Source organism: Python bivittatus, unplaced genomic scaffold (assembly GCF_059951505.1).
Source record: "Python bivittatus isolate LINGU-HERP-01145 unplaced genomic scaffold, Pbiv_v1 ctg000350_np1212, whole genome shotgun sequence".
NCBI lineage: Eukaryota > Metazoa > Chordata > Lepidosauria > Squamata > Pythonidae > Python > Python bivittatus.
Window position 1 is genome coordinate 16,111,421 of NW_028277074.1, and position 9,315 is coordinate 16,120,735.

The following is a 9,315-nucleotide window of genomic DNA, read 5'->3' on the forward strand; positions in this document are numbered from 1 at the left end:
CATTTTGCTAGAGCAATACAAAATGAAGTTCAACTCCTACAGGCACTAAGGGCATTGTGATTCTTTTTCAATCACAAATAAAAACCACAGCTTAGATCTAAATTCAAGCAAATGTATAACAAATGTTATGAAAAATTAATATGATATATGCATACACACTTGAATCATCAGGTATACTTTAACAACTCACTTGTATATTAAAAATCCTTCAAAATTTTGATTTGGCAGCCATTTAATTTTTTAAAATATATAAATAAATGATCATATTTCAGAGTTCTCAAAATGAAGTCAACATTTAAGAAAGCAGGGGAATCATTTACTGTTCTGTTAAGATTTTAGAAATGTATAGATTCCTTTTTAAATTAGCAATAAAGCATATTCAGTTTTCAATATCCTTGACATGCTATAGGCTTGCATATTATCTTTAAAGTAATTATTTATTAAGGAGCCAGTATCACCAAATTACAGACTTTGTGATGAAATTGTCTACCATTTTAATGGCTCTCATATTTATTCAAAAACAAATATTTCCTTAAAAAACTCTACAAAAATGTGAAATCCACAAAAGGCTGCCAAGCAAGAGTAATCACTGATGTGCATAAAAATAAGATTTTAATCATTTAAGCAGTCCTGTTGCTTAAGTAGTTTACAATATGATAAAAGCCATATTAGACATCTAGAATATTGTTACATTCTAATTCTACATAATTGAAATATGTGGAGTATTTAAACTATTTCCCCAAATTTTTACTATGTTTAATGAGATAATGAAACACAGCTTATCGGAAAAATAAAGACTTTAATTTGTAATGAAATATTTAGCAATATGCTTATACAAGCATATTAGATGAGTAAGAATCTACATGTGTTACTGAATTCAAAACACCAGTGCACACTGTTACTATTGAACTGTTTATTTAAGTTACAACTGCAGACCAACTCAACATGTCCAGCCTGACCCTTAGTACACACATGATCACATCACTTCTGAACTTCATCAAATTTGGGTTCTGTTGAGAGTGGAAAAAAATCTTGTTAGTTTATTTTGAAAATAAAGTTTTCTAAAAGGCTTCAAATCTTGATATCTATTGCCACTGTGCAAGAAATAAAGTCACACTGTTCGATACACATTTTTTTCCCAAATAGGAGCAAATAATTACAGCATTTGCTTTGTGATATGCCATGGCATAAAAATGTTCAAGTAATCAAGATCAAAAAGCAACATTGGACCTCACTTTTTTTCAAACTACAGATTGCAAATCACTTAAACTGAGTTATGCAAAAGTAAAGCTTGCCAAGTTGCTTCTCAGTCAAGCTACCACCTAAAATAACAAAAGAAAGGAATTTTAGGAAGTTCCATAAAGTATCATCTCAAACTAGAAAACCGTACATTGACCTGATCAAAAGATCGATAACACAAAGATGCCAAGTATGAATGTGTACAGATATTGTTGGAGACAGAACAGATTATGATTACTATGCTAAGAATATGAAAACATGGGTTTCTGCAACATTATTCTATACTGAGAGTTAACATTTGGATATATTTTTTATAAATGTACTGAAACTACAATCAGGTAATTGAGTTATGTTTTGAAGAGAATTCAGAACAGTGTTTTTTTAGAACCACTAAACTACATTTAAAATTCAAATGTATTAATACTGCCTGCTAGGTCTGTATAGAGAGCCAGTTTGGCATAGTGGTTAAGGCACCAGGCTAGAAACTGGAAGGCCATGAGTTTTAATTCTGCCTTAGGCGTAAAGCCAGCTGGGTAACTTTGGGCCTGTCCCTCTCTTTAGGCCCTAGGAAGGAGGTAATGGCAAACCACTTCTGAAAAACCTTTCCAAGAAAACTGCAAGGACTAGTTTAGGCAGTTATCAGGAGTCAAAAACTGACTCAAAGACACAACAACACCACCTCGTCTCTGTATAATGCTTTGAATTTGAAAGCAAAAAAGGGATTTTAGAGCATGCAGAGATGTGAACATAGCACTTGTGCTGCAACTCCTTAAACCAAACACATCTTTTGATGGGATCATGTAGCAATTATGGAAGGCAGCTCTGTGATCCTAGGAAAACGTACAGCTGCTTTAAGGAGTTGTAGAAAGGTGCTTGCATTCTGAAGCACATTTTTGCCTCTGAATCAGAAGTGCTGCACATAACCTATTGCCTATAATCATACTGTGGCCATCAGTAAACTATATCTTCAGATTTATCACCTTTATAATCATATTATATATTAACAATGGACACATTTCTAAAACCTTACCTTCAAATGTGAACTCTGGAAATTTGTTCATGTCTCCTCCACCATATAACCGTAAGAGTTTCTCAGTTTGGTCATTTAGCTCTTTCTCGTATTCTGGACCAACTTCAACAGGGCCACCAGCTTTTCTACAAATACAAGAACTGATTTTTCCAAAGGAATATGAAAACCTGAGCACATCTTTTTTAAAAGATCCATGTATGAGAATTACAAATCAATTTCTTTGGGAATGAATAATTTATTTATTTTAAGTACAAACAGAATGAGAACTGATTACAAGATTTATAATACATAAACATGTTTATAATAGCTTTTAGATTAGATAATTATAATCTTTGAACACTTGCTGTGGAACAGCTAAATTATCAAGAAGAAAGCCATAGGAAAATCCCGTTACAAATTGACAAATCAGAAAATACTAAACTGAATTCTCAGTCATCAATATACTTGCAGAACAATCTTAGGCTAGATATTTATTTATATTTCAAATTTAGTCACCACCCATCTCATTCAAGGAGCCACTCTGGGTGGTTTACAATAAAAAAAAGAATAAATGTTAATTAAAATACAATAAAACAATATACATAAATATACATATACAGTGGCCTACACTATACAGGGTTTCCAACCTGGCACCAATTGGCATCTTTGGTACATATTGGCATCAATGTGCCTGCACACACCTCTTTGGAATATGCCAGTTCCGTTCCACATGACTTTAACTTTAAAATAGCATGCTTCCAAGAAAAACAATAGCCTCAATTCCATTTTCTAGTATGCCTCCCCTCCCACTTAATTTAGAAAAAAAATGGGTGGCTGCAGATCTTCTTGAAAGTATATGCATCTATATGCTTACATACATCTGTCCCAAAAAATGGGAACCTGGGCTGACAGAAAGTATTGTTTGCCTTTTGCTAAATGGGCATTTTGTCACTGGTCATGTCATATGGCAAAGAGCATGTCAAATAGCAACATATTGTGAAAGAGACACCTGTTCCACAGCAGCTATTTTGTAAATGGACAATCTACTTCATTTGCTCCAGGTACCCAGAGCCTGCTCAATTTGCCTGAAAAGGGAAGATGGAATTAGGGGAGAAAGCTCCCTTGGAGGAAATTTAGTAACATTACAGTATAGGCTAATAGAAAATAAATCTAAGCTATAATGGATAGTTTACTAGTTGACACAGCTTGCATCTGATGCTAGAAATTCTATTGCAGGTATAGCTGTAATACATGACTACAATGTTATACTTCAACATTATTTGGGGGAAAGATAACTAAGATACAAAGTGAGGCATACAGTGTGGCATTAAAGCTAATATTTCCTGCTCAATTGTTCCTGTTGCCATTGTAGAAACTGTCCATAGTTATGTATAGAGAATCCTAGGATTTATCCTTCCTCCAGGAAGTATGTTAATAACATATGCAGCACGATATATTAATTCACAAGTGTTTTTGCCATTCTATTTTCTATTATATGTGTTTATGTGTAGTCTTAGAAATATCTTTCTTATACAGTAGAATGGGCAACTTTCTGTTGCCAGCTTATTACTAACAAACATGGCCATACACAAATATAATTACAGTGGTACCTTGGGTTACGAACTCCTCTGTTAACGAACTTTTCGGGTTACGACCAGCTCCGGCCGCAAAAATTTACCTCGGTTTGTGAACTCCGCCTCGGGGTACGAACAGGATATGCGGCCATTTTCCCTCCCGTGACACGGTCCGCGGCCATTTTTCCGCCCGACACGTGATCCACGGCCATTTTCTGCCCCTGACACGTGTTCCACGGCCATTTTTCCGCCCCTGACACGTGGTCCGCGGCCATTTTTCTGCCCCTGACACGTGGTCCGCGGCCATTTTCCGCCCCTGACACATGGTCCGTGGCCATTTTTCCGCCCTGACACGTGGTCCGCGGCCATTTTTCCACCCCGACACGTGGTCCGTGGCCATTTTATGCCCCTGACACGTGGTCGTAGGGAGGGGGACTCTCCCTCCAAGCAATAGCCGCCTCCCTGTCCTCCACGCCAGAATGGATTAACGGTAATTACATCGAACCTTATGGGGAAATTTCCTTCGGATTGCGACCAATTCGGGGTGCGACCAGAGTCACGGAACGAATTAAGTTCGTAAACCGAGGTTCCACTGTATATAGGGTTACTGGGAAAGATTTCTGTTTTTCTGCTGCTAATAACAATGGGACTGACAGAAGCTGCCTTATCAACTCTCTGTCCTAAAAATCCTGCTGCATATCAATACATTTGCCTATCAACAGGCAGAAAATTTCAGGAAGTTCATTGCAAGGAGGAAGACTTGTTGACCCTGCTACTATAGATCTTGAAAATCATACTGTAAAGCAAAGGTAGTTAAAACATTTTTTAATTCATTTATGGTCAATGACCAGCAAAGTAGCTACAATCCCAAAACAACACATAAAAGCAGGCTCAAATACAATAAGAAGAATAAGCCACCATATAGTCCTGCCAATTAAAATTTACACATGTAAGAAGTAAACAAAAAAGAACAAAATATAACAAAGCAAAACAAAATTGATAAAATAAAATTTAGGCAAGAGAATAAAAGGACTTCCTCATGACATTGTTCCAAGACTAGGACACCTTAAGCCTTTGTATGACAATAGCCGCTGATAAGAACTATCATAATATGAAAGAACTCTGTTCATAACACCAGGATTCTGGTCTGATAGTTAGAAAACAAACACCTCTCCCTCACTGAAAGTTTGATTTCTACTAGGAGATCGTGTAGGTATGCCAACACATAAGCTCTCCTAAAAGGGACAACGAAGAACTATGTGCACCAAGGTCAGGCTGATTCTGGCCACAGGGACAATTTCTCTCATTAAATGGGATTTTATGAAACTTCCCATTCAATACTGCCAAGGGTAGAGCATTAAATCAGGCCAAAAAGAAGGCTGTGCAGTGTGCTGAGCAAACCAGATTGAATAGATAGTTTGCAGGTCTAAAAAGTTTCTAGGAAGGAACCCACCCTTGTAAGTTGCTTATAGTACTCAAGTCTGTCTGACATGCAATATCAAAGACCCTTTGGCAAATCTCAGCTTTTGCTTTCTTTAGGCCTAGAAATACCAAAGAGTGGATAGAAAGGCCGCAATCACACAGATCAGCTATGATTTTTACTTCCCATCTTGATGTGAAATCATCAAGAAGAATTAGTGGGGCCAGTGGGCCAAGAGAAAATATAAGTTTGAACCAATAAGAGAGACGGCAAACCTAGACCCTTGCCTCCAATGGGATCACTCCTGTTTCCATGCAAATTAGAATGTTTGGAACATAACATGGAACCTGAAAGAGTGCTTGCAAAAGTTTAGATTGGACAGCATCCAGGAGCTTTAGATCACTGTAGTTGTATTATCTGTTCGCTATACAGCATTTGGGATATATATTTTCAGTGGTACTTAAAAGTTTGTGAACTTTTTTGAACTTTCAATATCTCTGCATAAGTATGACTTAAAATGCAATCTGTTTTCCACACAAGTCCTAAAACTAGATAAAGAGAACCCAATTAAACAAATGAGTCAAAAACATTATACTTGTTCATTTATTGAGGAAAATGATCTGGGAGCTTTTCCACTTTTCAATTGATTTATTAGTTTCAGAATCTCTGGGTGGGGGACTGGGGGCCATGGAAGGATGCTATGCATTATCTTATTCAGGGGCCAGTAGATTGAGAGAGAAGAACTATAAAGTATACTACAAATAGTCCCTGGGTTAAGAACACCCGGTTTACAGACCCATAGTCTATTGTATCAAAATCCGAATTAAATACACAGTGATTTGAGTTAAATACACAATGGTTTGAGTTCATTACACAATACTACTTATACAGTATTATACAATAATACTATTCCTGCTTACATACAAATTTGACTCTAGGATAGACCTTGGGAATAGAACCCATTCTTAAACTGGGGACTACCTTTATAGAACTCTTATATAAATTATTATATAAAATTAGATCCATAATTCCAGGATCTTTCAGTCCATGGGTTTTACCAAATAAGAGTGATAACAAATAAAAAGAAATGTTTATATTACTATTCCACATTAAACCCAATACAACTGACATCCAAGTAATACTATAAAATAACTTGCAGCAATTGTGAGTAGCAAAAGTAGTTGTTCATATAAATGAATTGATCATTCACTTACTGGCTCTTTGTCCTATATTCTCTAATCTTGTCCAAGAAGAGCTTCTGTATGGGATCAAGTTCCTTAGCTTTATTAAATGCAATGGCAGAAAAGCCAATATTTCTATGCAACTGGACAGAGAGCGCTGAACGGAAGATGGAAGAAAATCTGAAGAACTGTTGAAGTATCATGATGAATTTGCAAAAGTTTCAGCTAGAAAGACAAAAAATCTGTTACATCTCAAATGCAAATTATATACTTTCATATGAGCCCCCTACTAGTCTGAAATAAGTTGGGAAAGCCCTGTTTCTAGTTTAAACTCACTCCACAAAAGCAGGGACTTCCAAGTTGCCACTTCCAAACCATATTATGAGTTTTGCTCTGCTTATTCCAACAAACATCTCAATATCTTCCTTCAGTATATTAATGGATTGGGATTTGATTTTTACTGTTTTGTTTCATTTTATTTTATTGTTGACCTTTTTAACCCAAATGGTGAAAAGCTATAGATAAATCTTGCAAATAATTTCAGACTGCCACTATCCCATTAGATAGTATCCCATTCAGTGGTAGCGATGGCCAGGATGGTCTTGTCCTGTGTACCACTGAGCCTTTTCCTGGACCAGCAGGCTCTGCTCATGGTCACTCATGCCTTAGTCATCTCTTTCTTAGATTACTGTAACATGCTCTATGTGGAGCCACTCTTAAAAACCCTTCTGAAGCTTTAGCAGATCCAGAATGTGGCTCATAATCAATTGTGGATGTACCTCAGTAAGCCCATGTCACACCTCTGCTCTGTGAGCTCCACTGGATACAAGTGGGTTTCTGGGTGCAATTCATTGTGCTGGTTGTCATCTATCAAGCTCTACATGGCTCAAGGACTGTTACTTATAAGACAATATTTCTCTACTTGTCTCTGCTTGTCTTATAAGATCTGACAGTATGGGTATCTCTGGATCCCTTCATTTAAACAATGTCATCTTGTGGTATCTCAAAGATAACATGCCTTCTCTGTTGTCTTTCATGCTTTCTAGACTATCATTTCCAGAGGTCCATTTGGTCCCATTCCTGTGTTTTAGATCAGTAGTATAAACCTTGCTTTTTGAATAGGCCATCAGCTTATTCTAAAACTAATAGCTAAAACTTTTATTTATTTAATGTATATGTCGTCCATCTCTAACAAGTGACTCTGGGCAGGTAACCATTTTAAAATAACAGCCAAAAAAAAAAAAAAAGTAAACTAAATAGACAATCAGCTGCTGAGATAAAAACACAACCAACAAAAAAACCCACTATCAATATAAATATTTCAATAAAACTAATTCACAGATAGTCTGACACCCAAGCCCAGGAGGGAGGGGATACTTCCATACAATCATTTAATTTTTTACATTTTGCATTCTGATTTTGCTGAGTTTTATGGTAAATCACCTTGAGTCATTCTAATTTGTGGGCACAGAAGTCAAATAAATACATAATATTGCTAATGGTAACAGAGGAGATTAAGGTAATAATAAACTACTTTGCCAACTAGCTTCTTACTTTTAAAACAAAGAATCAATAGGATGTCCAGTTTGGGCAATTCAACTAGGCTGCAGGTAAAGCAGAACAAAAAAGTGAATTATTCAATCACGTCAGCTGGTAGATTAGTTGCCACTCCATCTATTTTCGCAGACATCTTTTCATGCAAAAATATTTCTGTCCTACCTAGCTCATTTAAGAACTATCATTTCATTAATTACTGATAGAGTTTGGTATTTTCATTTTGCTTAACCCTTTGTAATTCTTCATCTTTCCTAAATGCTGAAGGAGGGGCTTTCTCATTTCTCAACCGCCCATGGGAATGTTACTGGTTTAAGATTGGGGTTAAACTAATCAGCATCAGCATCTTGCTTAATGACACTGAATTCCAGCATAAAATCAAAACTATACTGGTTTTAAATATTTAAGCGTTCCTGAAAACTGTTTATTACAGCAACATTAAAGCTTTAGACTTGAAGCTGTTGGCAGTATCGAGCAAGCACTACAGTGGAGCTAATAAAGTTACCATCAATGAATACCCTTTGAGGTCCATTCCAAACAGCCTTAGAGCTGTTAGTACTCTTAGAGTTAGTAGTAGTTAGAGTTAGTTAGTAGCCTTAGAGTACTGCTACTACAGTAGTCTTTTTTGCTGTAGATACCCATTCATTTGCCCCTCTTGAGTGAGAGAGCAGCAAGTAGAGTGAAAAAGAGCAGCAGCAGCGTTCACTTTATCCTTCTTCGTTGAATAAAAATAAACAGGTCCAGTAAAAATGGTAAGACGACAGCTGAAATATTGTCTTAGTGGAAACTCCACTGAGAGCATAATGACCAGGTCTACGGCCCTCCACAACATCAACTGGCACTAGCCTTTCCTGCCAAAGTTCCTGCCAGCACAGCAAGCTACTTCGCATTCTTTATCCCACTTTCCCCAATCTGATCCCCTCTTGACGCACTGGAGAACTATTTCCGCGATACCCAGCTACCGTGGCCAAGATTAACGTACCACTTTTGGAGTCGACAAATTAGCCGTTTACCTGTGGCTGACTGCAGCCGCTCGCTTAAAATCTGCACCATTCCAGGGATTCTATAGAAGCCAGAATATTCGAGAAAATGGGGAGAAACAACTCTAAACAACGTGATCGAAAAAAGAGAAATGGGATTAAACTACCTAAAGCCGAAACCCTTCACAGATGGCTGCTCTTTCACCCGTTCCCACTCCGTAAGCACGATCCGTCGGTCACCTTCCTCGAGCCTGCAGTCAAGTGGCCCCGCCCCGCCGCCGAAAGCCGCAATGGGTTTCGGGAACTTTGCTTTTTGACCGACCGCCCCCGGTCACGTACTATGTAGACACGGTTCACC

General features: G+C 37.3%; 1 protein-coding gene across 2 annotated transcripts; it reads right to left on the reverse strand.

The window, feature by feature from the left end:
* Positions 1 to 898: 898 nt before the first annotated feature.
* ATP5PF (ATP synthase peripheral stalk subunit F6) lies at positions 899 to 9,311 on the reverse strand. 2 transcript variants are annotated; one of them, XM_007430622.4, is made up of 4 exons: positions 9,125 to 9,311; positions 6,457 to 6,648; positions 2,270 to 2,394; positions 899 to 1,010 (listed from the first exon to the last, which is right to left on the reverse strand). In XM_007430622.4, exons 2-4 carry the CDS (start codon positions 6,624 to 6,626, stop codon positions 982 to 984), a joined length of 324 nt encoding a protein of 107 aa, XP_007430684.1. In that variant the 5' UTR covers positions 6,627 to 6,648; positions 9,125 to 9,311; the 3' UTR covers positions 899 to 981. The 2 variants fall into 2 exon arrangements, with proteins under 2 accessions (XP_007430684.1, XP_025023953.1); XM_025168185.2 differs by having other exon boundaries at positions 8,991 to 9,130.
* Positions 9,312 to 9,315: the final 4 nt, after the last annotated feature.